This window comes from Mandrillus leucophaeus, unplaced genomic scaffold, assembly GCF_000951045.1.
Source record: "Mandrillus leucophaeus isolate KB7577 unplaced genomic scaffold, Mleu.le_1.0 Scaffold873, whole genome shotgun sequence".
Taxonomy (NCBI): domain Eukaryota; kingdom Metazoa; phylum Chordata; class Mammalia; order Primates; family Cercopithecidae; genus Mandrillus; species Mandrillus leucophaeus.
Genome location: NW_012109508.1, coordinates 492,600 through 506,770, shown reverse-complemented (window position 1 = coordinate 506,770; position 14,171 = coordinate 492,600). Strand labels below are relative to the sequence as shown.

Sequence of the window (14,171 nt, the reverse complement as noted above, 5' to 3'; positions counted from 1 at the left end):
GAGATCCGGCCACTGCACTCCAGCCTGGGCAACAGAGCGAAAAAAAAAAAAAAAAAAAAAAAAAAAAAAAAAAAAGTTGCATTTTTATATACTAACATTGAACAATTTGAAAAAGAAAGTAAGAAAACCAATCCCATTTACAATAGCATCAAAAAGAATAAAATACTTAGGAATAAACTTAACCAAGGAGGTGAAAGACAGACACTGAAAAAAATAAACAGGAAAATAATAAATTATATGCATGCTTTCCTACTCTAAAAAATGCAAAAATATTGCAGCAGTAGCCTTGAGATTCCTGATTTATTGGCAGCGTTTTCTGGAAAGCAGCAATTGACATCCCTTTTATGTTTGTTGTTCTGACATGCCACATTAGGGATGATGATTACATGTTCAACCCAATTCTGAAGAAACATTCTGTTGCACCTGTCAACATAGATAATTCAGGCAGTGAGTGGGTGATGTGCAGTTCTTGAGGGAGCCAGCAATAATACCTCTTCAGCTTCCCTAAAGAAAGCACATTGGGAAGGCAAATGAGTACAAGCACTGTTGTCCTGTGAATGATTTCCAGTGTATACTTAATTTATTTTTGCTGTATAGTAAGTAGTTAACAGTGAGAGCTTTGCTGAAAGACAACTGGCCTAGACATTTCAAAAATGTCAATGTTATGAAAGATCAAAAGGGCAGGAGAACTGTAACAGATTAAAGAATCATGAGAACTCAATGCAATACATGATGATTAGATGCTAGATTTTAATGAGGTGTAAAGAACATTATTGGAAAAATTGGGAAATTTGAACATGGAGCATATATTAGGAAACGCTGTTGTACTGATGTAAGATTTATTGAACAATAATGTTATTGTAGATATGTAGGAAAGTGTTCTTGTTCTAAGAAGACACATGCTTAAGTATTTAGTGGTTGCCACGTGCGATGGCTCATGCCTGTCTATAATTCCAGTAATTTGGGAGGCCAGGGTTGATCACTTGAGCCCAGGAGTTCATGACCAACCTGGGAAACATAGTGGGACCCTATCTCTACAATAAATAAATAAATAAGCTGAGCAGAGTGGTGTGCAACTGTAGTCCCAGCTACTTGAGAGGCTGAAGTGGAGGATCGTTTGAGCTTGGGAGGTCAAGGCTGCCTGAGCTGTGATCACACCCCTGCACTCCAGCCTGAGCAACAGAGTGAGGCTCTGTCTCTTAAAAAAAAAAAAAAAAGAAAAAAACAAAACAAAACAAAACAAAACAAAAAGCATTTAGGGGTAAAGTATCTTGATTACTACAACTTATTTTCAACAAAAATATATGTGTGTATGCATGTATATATAGATAGAGAGAGACGGTATTTTTTAAGAAGAGAAAACAATAAGGCAAATGTGGCAAGACTGTAGCAATGTGTGAATCTAGGTGAAAACTGTATGGGTATTTTACTATTCTTTTAGCTTTTCTGAAGGTTTGAAAAATTTGAAATAAAAAATAGGTGAACAAAAAAAGAGTGAGGGCTGTGGAATTCAGACTGCCTGGTGTTGGAATTCTGCCACTGCCAATCATAGGCTGTATGATCTGGGGCAAGATCCTTAGCTGTTATTAGTTTCCATTCCTTCATCTGTAAAATGAGTATAATAGTTCCTCTCTTGTAGGGCAGCTATGTAGATTAAATAGTATCATATGAATTAACTATTATTAATTACAAGCTTGGAACTTTAATTCTTAATACAAAGTACTTAGGTGGCACATCACAGAGGACTGATCCTGCTGGGTTATGTCATCATTGGGTACAATGCCTTCTCCATAGAGCTCAGGGAACAGAACCAGCATGCTCCTTCGGAATTGCCAGGCTGATTTTTTTTTTTTTTTTTTTTTAGAACGTTTTATCCCTCAGGTGGCTTACAGACTGCTAAAGGCTTCGTTAAACTCCCAGGTATTCAGCTACAGTGACTATAGCAAAAATGTGGCTGAAACTTTGCATAACATGGGCAGGATCTGCTTTGCCAAAGGAGAGCCCAGAAAGGCAATTCAGCTCCTGACAAAGCTGACTATTGACTGGTTTTGTTACATTTTCCCCTGGGCTTGTAAGCAGGATGTGAGGAGGGATGTATGTACATATGCATGCATGTATATATGTATTTTCCCTTCTCTTCCATTTTATTCCCTCTCTCCTTTTCTTTTTTTAAGTGATGTGTTATCTTTTCAAAATTGTCTGCTTTCTTAGATGTGCTGAGGGAGAATATGACACAGAAACTTTTGTTGAGTCCATGTCTGGACAAGAGTCTTAAAAGAGTAACATCCTAATCTTGGAATCCAAGTATGATAGTGGCAGAATCTCTGGAAAGCACTTCAAGGTTGGGTGGAATTAGTAATACCTTGTTTAACCATCTGTACCCAAGTACTCATTCCCCTTCCAGAGAGCTCGTTCCCTTGCAGTGGGGTGTGGCAAAAGGTGTTCAACCAGTCAGTATACTGACAGAATGAATCTGAAGGCTTAGTAAAATAGGTGGCGATGTCTCTAAATAAAACCTAAGTTTTTTCAAAGTCAGAGGAAAAGTTGGTAAAGATCAAGGAACACTCAAGTGAGCAGAGGGTGGAGTCAGAAGCAGTCTACATCAGGTTTGCCGGGATTTTCATCTCATTTCAGGGTAACCTAATGTGATCAGAAAACAGTAAATAACAGAAGAAAGGGGAACTCATTTTGAAGATTCAGGGAAAAGAAAGCCTCCTGAAAGTAAGTTATAGGAGCCAGAATAGCTTTTCCAGGGAAGCATGAACATACGGTGGCATCTAGGTAATAGGGGTAGAAGCCTGAAAGGAGAGAAAACTTTGAAGTGAAAGGATGACAATCTGAGGATAAGAAATGAGATGAAATGAAAAATGATGAGTGAAATGAGAAGGGGTTCCAGGGAAACAAGTCTAATAAAATTCAAATCCACATTGAAAATAACGAAGACGCTTAACATGGAGTGATACTGGAGTATTGTTTCTCAAATCTAGAATTGCAGCACAGTCAGTAAGAAACAAAACAAAACAAGCAAAAACAAATTCCTGAGTCTCACCCCAGACCATCTGAATTAGAAGTTTTACGAGTAGTGTACAGAATCTTTTTTTTTTAAATAGTTCTAGAGGCAGTTTTAATATTCTGCCAATTTTAAGAATCAAGATTGATATAACAAACTTGAAAAGCTCTCTTAGAATGCAGAGTGAAAGAAGAGAGGGATCTCATGAGAAAGTAATTGGTATGCAGGACAAAGTAGAGATTCAGCCAAAGAATTGTATGTATTTCTGAAGAAATTATGATTGGAATAGAAGCAGTAATCAGAGATATCATTGAAGACAAATGTTCTGAAATTAAAAAAGACCATAGCATATACATTGTAAGGATTTACCATGTTCCACACAAAATCAGTGTAAGGAAAGCCTCATATAGATTTTTACCTGGTAATGAATTTTTGATGGCATATGCAATAGATGGAATGCTTGTGTCCCTTCAAAATTCATATGTTGAAACCTAATATTCGCTGTGGTTTTATCTGGAGATAGGACCTTTAGAAGAGGACTAGGATTCAGGAGTGGAGTCTTCATGAATGGGATTAGTGCCCTTTGAAAAGAGACCTCAAAGAGCTTCCTTGCCCCTTTCCACCATGTGAGTTTACAGCAAAGATGGCTGTCAGTGAATCAGGAAGTGGGCCCTCACCAGACACGAAATGGACTAAGACAGCATGACTACATCCTCCATTTGTAATAGGGATTTAACTTGGAAATTTAGGATGCCATAAGCCTAGGTAGAGGCTACATCTTTGTTATCAGCTTAGGAAACAAATGAAATGTAGTGCAGGTATTTGAAATGTAAACTTGTGACAAGATCTCAGTTCCGCTGGTCCTTTCCTGAGTTTGGTTTGCAATTAAGGTGCTTGCTATCTGATTCTCTTTAACCTGTTGTTTGTCACCTCACCTAGTGTCTGATGATTCAAATCCTTGTATATGGAGGTGAACACAGTAAAAGCAGGGAGACAAAGAGCCTCCTTACTCTGTTGCGGAGGTGAGTTCTGGCCCTGGCCATCAGCCATGTCATCAATGTGTATATATGCATGGCATGGCCTCTCCCAATTCAAACAGGTAGGGGTGATTCACCTCTTTCATTCTTGCTAGTAAGGCAGAATCCTACCTGTGTATGAATTTGGCCAAATCTTATACTTGGGAAAATTAGTTGATTTCTTACAGTCTCATAGAACCCAGTGTTATAGGGTCTGCTGCAATAATATTTAGTATTTATAATACCCCTTTCAATGCTGAGCATTATAGAAAAGCCCTGCAAGACAAGGTTGTAGCTGATCACAGTATGATAGGTATCATATGGATTCAGAGAAAGTAAATGAGTACCTTAAAATAATTTTTCTTGCTGAACATACAAAGTCTAGGTCCCTAAACATAAGGCAATTTTTTAGGATACAGTCTCCAAAGTTAATAATGACAGAGCCTCTTCAGATTCTTTTTATAGATGTTTAGAATTTAAGTCAAAGAGAGTTTTGTATAGACTTGCCTCAGTCTTTAACCTTGACGTTATCAATGACGCATATCATTGACATTTGTTCATCTCAGAATAGTACTGACCTCGAACTGTTCTAAGAGGGAAGAGAACAAAAACTTGTTGAGTTTATACCAAATTCATAAAACTGAGCTAGGTCCTATTTATAAAGTATTTAATTTAATCCTCACAAATACCCAGTATGATAGCTCTCATTTAACAGAAGGGAGCTTGATGTTTTATAATGGAATTTGCCTAAATGCACTCAGTCTTGGAGATTTGGACTCAAATAAGTGTGACTCTAAGGCCACGTGCTTTTCCCTGAGAGCCCTCTAACAGCGGTGCATTGCTGCTGAGAGTTAGGACCCCGAATGTGTTCACCAATGGTGGCTGATAATCGGTCCCCTTCTCACCAGGTTCACCAGGCTAGACAGGTGGGGAAGGTCATGCCATGGAGAATACATTGAGCCCTCCTCTCCACACCCACTTCAGTCAGAGCCACACCTGAGGTGGGCCCCACAGGAGGCTATCTCCTGTTTTATCATTACCCAGAGGAGGACATTCTCCAGCCTCTGTCAATAATTCCTGTTAGGAGGATATAGAGGATCAGCCACAGGGCAAAATGGAAAACTTTGCTCCCTGCCTGTTGGTGTTTTAAATAAAATCATGTCTATAACATGCATAGTACAGTGCCTGGCAGAGCATGCACTCAATAAATGTTCGTAAAACACCCTTCCTTCCCCTTCTTCACAGAAGACTGCCTTTTGCTTTCAGGGCAACAGTTCAGAATATTTGAAATCAGGGATAATTGTTAGCCACTAATACCATAGGTTAGTTTTGAGATTTTGAGTCTTTGAATATATCTAAAGTAGATTTTGTGCTTTGAAGGTAATAATAATGAAACTAAAAGAACAAAATGTATAATTTCAGAGAAAAAATGCATGATGTTTCCCCAAAACTGAACAGAAGTTCTACTCAGCTTGTATTTAAAAAGAGACACTTCAGAATATCTGGAATCTCATTCTTTGGTAGCCTGAGATTGCTTTGCCTTCCAGTATTTACTGTGTCTTTTAGGTGATCTGAAATGATTCATAGAAGGAGGAAAAATTAGGAGATCTAATTCAGACCCTAGGTGGTATGAGTGTCTTTAGGTACTTGGAAATTAATTTTTCTTTCTGTAAATTACAATGAAACCAAACCTACCAAGAAATTCCATATAAGGGGAAAAGAAGAGTCTTTTGAAGGACTTTGCTGTAGCAGAAGGTTTTTCTTTCCCTAAAACAAGCCCATATCTCATTCCTCAAGAACTGCTGAGCAAAGCCATGGGGGAAACTGCCAAAGCCAGATGTCAAAACCCAGTACAAGGATTGCTCTCTTTGCAGACTTCAGCATCTCACTGGAGTAATCAATCCCAGATGTCCTGGAACTCTGCTAGTTTTCCGATATACTCTCCTGCTTCTTACCTCACCTCTTCCGGAAACTCGTTGACTACACTCACTGGACTTTCATTGCTAGGAGCCCGAATTCTTGGCTTCTGAAGCCTGTGCAAAAAAGCTAAAGTAGAAATGGCCCCTTGAAATCAGAGTTAATTTCAAGGCTAAATGATAGTTGCAAGGGTCTCAAATAAAATTTTGGTGTACAGAAAGGGCATAGAAAATCTTGGATTTGGAAATAAACTTTCTGGTTGTTTAGTCTAACTTTTACCTAAATCACAAATGTACTTCAGTTGTAATCATTTACATATCTAGCTCATTTAAGCACTAGAAATACTAATATGTTTAAGATAGAGTCCCTTATATGAAAGTTAGTCTGTATTAAGTCTTTAATAGAAATGTAAAGGAAAAGGGCAAGTAATACATCATGAGGCTAGAAATGTGAGTGGAAACTCTGCATAGGTTGGGGGCTGGGTTGCAGGGTCTTCGAAGAAAAGTAGACATAAGCAGGTAGACAAGAAGCCAGAGGAGAGTATTCCAAGTTGCATGAACAGAAGCATAGTGGCGTAGATACCCGATATCACAGAGGAAAAGCAAGTGACCTCGAGTGGTTGTAGTTTAAGGTACTTGAGGAGGGACGTGCTGGACATGAGTTTGGAAAGACAGACTGGGGCAAGATTATGGAATTTTTATGTGCTGTGCTAAGGCCTTTAGGATTTATTTAGTAGACAGAAAGCAACCATCAAAGAGTTTTGGGCAGGATATGACATGACCAATTATTGGCTTTAAAACATTACCTCTGGCAGCAATGAGAAGGATAGATGGTACCTAGGGAGAAGTGGGGAGAGCAGTTAGGAGGTAGATCCGATAGTCCAAGGGAGAGATGTTTAGACCCTTAATTATCTAAAGCCGTAGTAGGAAGAATGTGTAGAGGATAGATCGAGAAGCTATATGGAGTCTGTATTGAGAGACCATAGGACCAGTCAGATGTGAGGTTTAATAGAGGCAGGAATCAAAGGTAGTGTTGAAGTTTCTAGCTTGGGCAACTGGGTGAATGGCAATGTTATTAAATAGTATTGGCAAGAGGAATAATCTTGGAGGATGTCTAGGGTGCCTGAGGGAAGATGGTTTCCACTTTGGATATGTTTGCAGTACCCACAATACATCCACTTGGCAACAGCTGTTAAGTTGTTGGCTGTATGGGCCAAGAGCTCAAAGAAATGATTCTGAAGCTAATGGAATGGGTAAGATAACCCACGGAATACATACATGTGAAACAAGAAGGCTTAGGAAAGAACTTTGGAGAATGCTTCCACTTATTTCAGAGAGAATATGGTGGTTTGGTAGCAGAACAGCTGGGGCTCAAATTTGAGCTTTCCCACTTATAGTGGGACTTCCTAAGGCTTACTTTCTTCATCTGTGAAAATGCACATAAATACAGCACTTCATTTTAAGTGCTTTACTTACTGTATGGCACATAGTAAGCTTCTGTGAAATGTTAATTATTGTAATTATCATTATTGTATTATTTAGGGGACATGCAGAAAGAGGAACTGAAAAGGAGTCTCTAAAAAAGTCCTTAAGAATTAAGAGAGTCAGAAAAAAATAGACGACAAAGTTTCAATGAAAGAGAGGCCAGTGTCATTGTTATGAAAGACATGAGGAGACACTTCGAAGAGGAAGAAATGCGTATGACCAATACACACACACACACACAAAGATTTCCAATCTCAGGCAGGATTCAAAACATAAAATATCATTTTTAACCTATTGTTTTAGTGGTAATGACAAATACAGGTAGTAAAACCCAGCTATGTAAAAGGTATGGGGAGCTCAGCCCTCTCAATACTCCATTTATATGAGACTGTATGTTGATTGCACCTTTTTGGTGGATATATTGGGAAAAGTTAATAGAATGTTTAGATGCATGGAACTTTTGACTCTGAAAGACCACTTCTAAGATCTGTCTTTTGAAATCCTTACACAAAATATGTATTTATAAATATGTGTATATAAATATACACATATACACACATAAATATGTCTTTCTTTTAGATTTGTGGGAAAAACTCAAATGTCTACCAGTAGAAATACTAGCACATGTTTATTGCCGTAGAGTATGGTCGTTCAAAGGCATGATGTAGAGCTTTAAGTGTCATGGAAGAATATTCCCATATATATTGTTAGGGCTAAAAACATGAAAAGTACACATTAGTGAGCAATATATGTAGCATAACTCATAAGTATATGTAAATATGTAGTTAGTGAATAGTACTTATCTCTAGGACACAGGATTATGGAGGACTTTCAAATTCTATGTTATGTATTTCTGTGTCATTTTACTTTTATTTTTACAATAAATGTTATTTGTGATGATAAAAAAGATATATTTTAAGAGTATGGTATATGTGTCAAATATTAAGAGTGCCATGTAGTGGTAAGGAACGGACTAGTGCCAGATGGCCTGGGTTATAAGCCCAGCTCTTTTTTTTTTTTTTTTTTTTGAGACAGAGTCTTGCTCTGTCGCCCAGGCTGGAGTGCAGTAGCACAATCTTGGCTCACTGCAAGCTCCACCTCCTGGGTTCACGCCATTCTCCTGCCTCAGTCTCCCAGGTAGCTAGGACTATAGGTGCCCACCACCACACCCGGCTAATTTTTTTGTATTTTTAATAGAGACGGGGTTTCACTGTGTTAGCCAGGATGGTCTCGATCTCCTGACCTCGTGATCTGCCTGCCTTTGCCTCCCAAAGTGCTGGGATTACAGGCGTGAGCCACTGCACCTGGCCCCAGCTCTGTCTTTAGCTGTGAGATCTTGGACAAATCGCTTTTCTTCTCAGTTTCCTCATCCATAAAATGGGGATGATAATAATATAATATCTACTTCATAGGGTTGTTATTAATAAATAAGTAAATAAGTTAATAAATAAGTTAAGTAAAACTGCAAAGAAAGATGCCTGGCACATAGTATGTGCTAATTATAGATGATGAGCGTGTTAATGATGACGATTGCAGATGGAAAGAGGATGACTAATAAGAAGCATTATATTGGCAAACAGAAAATCATCACTGACATTGCTGATATTAGCATGAGCTGTATTGGTAGAGAAGACCTTTGAGATTACTGTTTGTACAGTACCTGATTAAATACCTCCCATAATCAGGAATTTACTCATTATCTCTCAAGATGGCCCCTTCCTTCCATTACTGGACAGTTCTGATTGTTAGAAGAATGTAGTAGTTAAGGTCATAGACTACATTTAAAGTTAGACATATCTGTGCTTGAATCCAGGCTCTACTACTATGTACCATTAGGTAAGGTATCTTAAACCTCACTTTTCTCTAATGAGGATTAGAATAGTATCTATAATATGGAAACATAATAAAGAGTAAATGAGATCATTCACATAAAGCACTTAGCACAGTATCTGATATACAGTAAGTGCTCAATAAATATTAGCTATTTTAACAATTCTATCTAGTCATCAAACTTACTGGATGTATGAAAGCATGAAGTTACCAACTTTACCTTTCTCTCTGTCAGATGTCTCCGAAACAGCTGCATACTGAAAAGTTATTTTGATATACCTTTCGATGGGTATAAAGCTGTAGAAGCCAACAGAAGGAGCAGGGAGAACCATCCTTTTCTTCTCATAAGAGGGGAGCAAAGGAAGGTGCCTCAATGCCTATTAACCTATTAGTGACATACAGTACTCTTGGTCTTGTGAACAAAATGGAACAGCCTCTTCTGGGCTGAGGGGCTAGAGAAGGGAAATAGGGTGGAAATGGGGATTTGCGAGTTGATTGTCTCCAGAGAGAAGTGAACAAGGAAAAAGAAAGGAGGTCATATGCTTCAGTACATTTTGTATCAGCCAGACCCAGTCTTAGGCAAGACCTTAGTGATGAAATGTATGTTCCATAAGCTGAGTTGTTTCCAGGCTGCTGCATTCATCTTCTTTTCCTATTATTTATTAGTAAACATTCCAACACTCCATCTACAAAATTAAGGAGAAAATATCTGGCCAAACCTTGGTATGACTGAGTGAGGAGCACAATCTGCTCCAGCAGAGCCAGGCAGCCAAACAAGGGGCAGCAGCTTTTCCAAATCAGGATTCTGGTACTAGCTGGAGGCACTGGGGCAGGTAGAGAAGTGAAAACTCAGAAGCCTTTAGTTCGCTGCTTGAGGGTCTCTTTTATGGGGAACAAGGGCTGCTAAGCCACAGTGAGCCAGCTCAGTGTACCTTGTCTTTAGCAGAGCAGTGGGGAGCTCTGCAGTCTCCAGGTACTCTGCCATGCCCACAGAAATGGTCTGACAGGTGGGGACAGCATGGAATAGGGCAGGCAGAGCAAATACATTTCATCTCATGGGCCCATTCTGTTAATGGCTTCCTGGAGTGATGCTTCAGGTTCCAGAGCAAAAGGCTGGGTTTGGTGGAGCTTGATTTATTAGTGTCTTCCTCCTTGGGCTATGGGTGGGGGAATAGCAGACTTCTACCACATATTTGCTGTTCAGATATAGAGAAAAGAGCACTGTACTCTGAGTCAAGGCACCTCGTGTGTGAATCCCAAAAACCATGAGACCTTAAGTCAAACATTGAGTCTCAATTTCTTCATCTTCATTCATTCCTTTAACAAACATTTGTTGAGCACCTACTAAGTGCCAGGTGCAGTTAGAGCTGCAGGTGGTAATCAAGATAAATAAAACATGGTCATTAATCTTAAGGGGACAACATTCTAGTGTAAGAGAAAACATGAAGAAATAATGAAAACATGAAGTTTAAGTTCTGGAATAGCATTCTCAGTGCAATGAAAAGAGAGACAATCTATGAGAATCGGAAAAGACTTCATAGAGAGGGTGACATTTGAACCATTTCTTAAAGGAGAAGTAGCAGTTCATCCAGATGGAGAACAGAAGCCATTCCTGGAAGAAGGAACTCTACATACAAAGGCACAGAAGCATGACAGAGGGCAGGGTATGGAGGAATGGTAAGTAGTTTACAGCTGTACAGGGCAGCATGTCCTGAAGGGGGCTGCAAGAAATGCTGATTCCAAGGGATGTGCATCAGTTCTCTGCGGGAGGGAGAAAGGCTCTGTGGCAGAAAGACAAAAATCAATTAAGGAAAAAAAAACCAGGTTTAAACAAAGTGACACAGGTTACTTTTCTGAAGGGCTTCTCAGGACTTTTAATATACAAAACCTTTGGCTGGGTTCTGTAGCTCATGCCTGTAATCCTAGCACTTTCGGAGGCTGAGGCAGGTGGATTGTCTGAGCTCAGGAGTTCAAGACCAGCCTGGGAAACACAGTGAAACCCCCAATTAGCCAGGCGTGGCAGCATGTGCCTGTAGTCCCAGTTACTCACGAGGCTGAGGCAGGAGAATCACTTGAACCTGGGAGGCAGAGTTTGCAGTGAGCCAAGATCATGCTGCTCTCCAGCCTGGGTGATAGAGCAAGACTCTGTATCCTAAGAAAAAAATTTAAAAATTCAAAAAAATTATATATATATATATCCTTCCCTATTGGCATGTTGGGAACAAATCAGGTTTTTTAAATTTTTATTTTTATATTTTCAATTTGTAGAGACGAGGTCTCACTATGTTGCTGAGGCTAGCCTCAAATTCCTAGGCTCAAGCGATCCTCCCGCCTCAGCCTCTCGAAGTGCTGGGATTACAGGTGTGAGTACACCATACCTGGCTGCAAATCAGTTTTTCAGAAAACATTGTATTTTACATACCTGAAGTCTTTTTGAAATGATCAGTGATTTAAATTTTGGCAAATAAAACCTTGCACTGTCTTTAGAACGAAGTAGAGAAACTAAGACTTGGTTTTGTTGAAAGCAAAGGGTGTAGTGCATGCTCGCCCTGAGGGTATACATGAATACTTTTGCAGTTTGGTAAGGAATTTTGGCCCCATTTTAGGATATAAAGTCTTTATGAACTATGACTATCTCATCAGCTATTTAATCTGATCATAGAAATACGACTTCAGTGCATCCCTATGAATTAATCTTATTGATTTATGGTGGTTAAGAGCTGTAGTTCTGGAGACAGGCAAGCCTGAGTTCAAAACCCAGGACTACCACTTTCTAGCTATGGATAATCCTATAAAATGGGGATGAAGTATAGTACCTATCTCAGTGTTGCTGTGAGAATAAATGAGATAATGCATTATATGTGAAGTGCTTAGCAGAGTGCCTGGCCCCATAACAATCATGTATTAAGTAACAGCTATTTTTATTTTTACTGAAAGCTGGTCTTTGTCTTTATTCCCTTCTACTGACACCATTGTTGCATGAAGCAAACGGAGTTGGGGGCTGAATATTTTGAAAAGCTACTTCCAAGCTTATGTGGAAAACATTTTTCTGGTTAACATCTCGAAAAAGATACAGATTTATCAGGTTCTGGAAACAAAGATAGTATCATAGACAAGCAGTCTGACAGTCACCTAAACTCAAAGATAATATATACACTATGGAAATCAGTTATCCTTTCAGATTTCAGGCAAGGGGAATCCTGCCACCTTGTGGTGTGAGAGAAGTAGGCCTGAGGCCAATTCCCACTTACTATCCCTAGCAGAGATGCAGGCCTCTCACAGTTATTGCCCACCTCTGAATTTATGAGACCCCTGGGCAACTGACTTAATCTGTGCCTATTTCTTCAGCTAGTTTGGAATCTCATTATCTCCTGGTTTACTGCAAAGGAAGTTAAAGTGCCAGATCGCTTTCTATATTTTATACAGTCCAGTAATAGAGAATGAACCAGTCTTTAGTACGACTTGCATAAAAACCCCAAGTTCATAAATTTTGTATCTCATATACTACAGAACAAATATTCTTTACAGGTAAAAAAAAAAAAAAAAAAAAGGACTATGAAAACCACACTTTTTTCAGGCTTGAGGTAGAAATAGGAGGTGACTAAAGAACACTTAATAGTAACTGTGTTTCTGGAGCTGTCTTTTGGATTATAATACATCAGAGTCCTGCTCAGCTCCTTCAGTAATGAGAAATCAGAGGACAGACATCTCAACGGCTAGAAACAAACAACAGAGATCTTTCACAGGCCTCGGGCTCTAAGTCTCTGTGTTCGTGAGAAGAAACCACTTGAAAATCATGAACTATATAAAAGGCCCTAAATTAGATAAGTTTTCCACCTGGGATTTAAACAATCCAGGTAGCTCAACTCTCCTTGGTTTGCCGAGAGCTCCCTGCTCTTTAGGAAGAAAACTCGAGACTCTCCTCAGATTTTAGAGGCCTATTAGAAGAGACAGCATTTGGAGAGTCTAGTCATGTGGTGGAAAATGGTGACACTTGCCTCAGGCTAAGTTCAGCCTTTAGCTGAGGTAAGGTAATGAGACGTGCTGCTGGGGGAGGCAGTTGCCAGTTAGAAGGCACGAACCAAGAAAAACGCTCATATGATTTTCTCCTTTCCTCTAGGTCTTCTGTTACCAAATTGAAAACCGTTATACACAACAGCCAACAATAAAGACAACCTTGTTGATGATAAAAATTCTTGACCACAAAATGTTTCTCAACATTGATAGCATTGGCAGATCTAAAACAGAACGGTTTTTTATTAAGGACTCTGGGAAAAGAGGTCCACTTAGCAGCAGCATTCCAGGTGAAATACCCAAGAGCCATTAGAAACTAGGATCCTGGCCAGGCACAGTGGCTCACGCCTGTAATCCCAGCACTTTGGGAGGCCAAGGCGGGCTGATCACGAGGTCAGAAGATCGAGACCATCCTGGCCAACATGGTGAAACCCTGTCCCTATGAAAAATACAAAAAAAAATTAGCTAGGCTTGTTAGCACGTGCCTGTAAACCTAGCTACTCGGGAGGCTGAGAAGGGGAATCACTTGAACCGGGGAGTTGGACATTGCAGTGAGCTGGGATTGCACCACTGCACTCCAGCCTGGCAATAGAGAGAGACTCCATCTCAAAAAAAAACACAAAACAACTAGGATCCTGATCTATGACTTGGGGGAAAGAAATCTTTTAGACACATGCTTTAAGTTATAGTTTCTTGTGTCACTGGAACTCTATTACCTTCCATTTCCCTTTTTCTGACTCTAACTTTATTCCTTTCAGTTCTGATTTTTTAAAAAATTCTGCAATACCTAAGTAATTTATTGGTGAACACTTTCATATACTACAGTTGACCACTTAACAATGCAGGGGTTAGGGCTGCCAATGCCCTGTGCAGTCAAAAATCTTTGTATAATTTTGGATT

At 39.4% G+C, this 14,171-nt stretch overlaps 1 protein-coding gene across 1 annotated transcript in view; it reads left to right on the top strand.

The window, feature by feature from the left end:
- The window catches only part of TTC23L (tetratricopeptide repeat domain 23-like), a 78,858-nt gene extending 65,408 nt beyond the window's left edge, over window positions 1–13,450 (top strand). The window contains exons 10-11 of the mRNA XM_011969118.1: window positions 10,829–10,934; window positions 13,378–13,450. Coding sequence (XP_011824508.1) covers window positions 10,829–10,837 — 9 coding nt within the window. The 3' untranslated portion in view covers window positions 10,838–10,934; window positions 13,378–13,450. The remainder of the gene's footprint in view (window positions 1–10,828; window positions 10,935–13,377) is intronic.
- The last annotated feature ends 721 nt before the right edge of the window (window positions 13,451–14,171 follow it).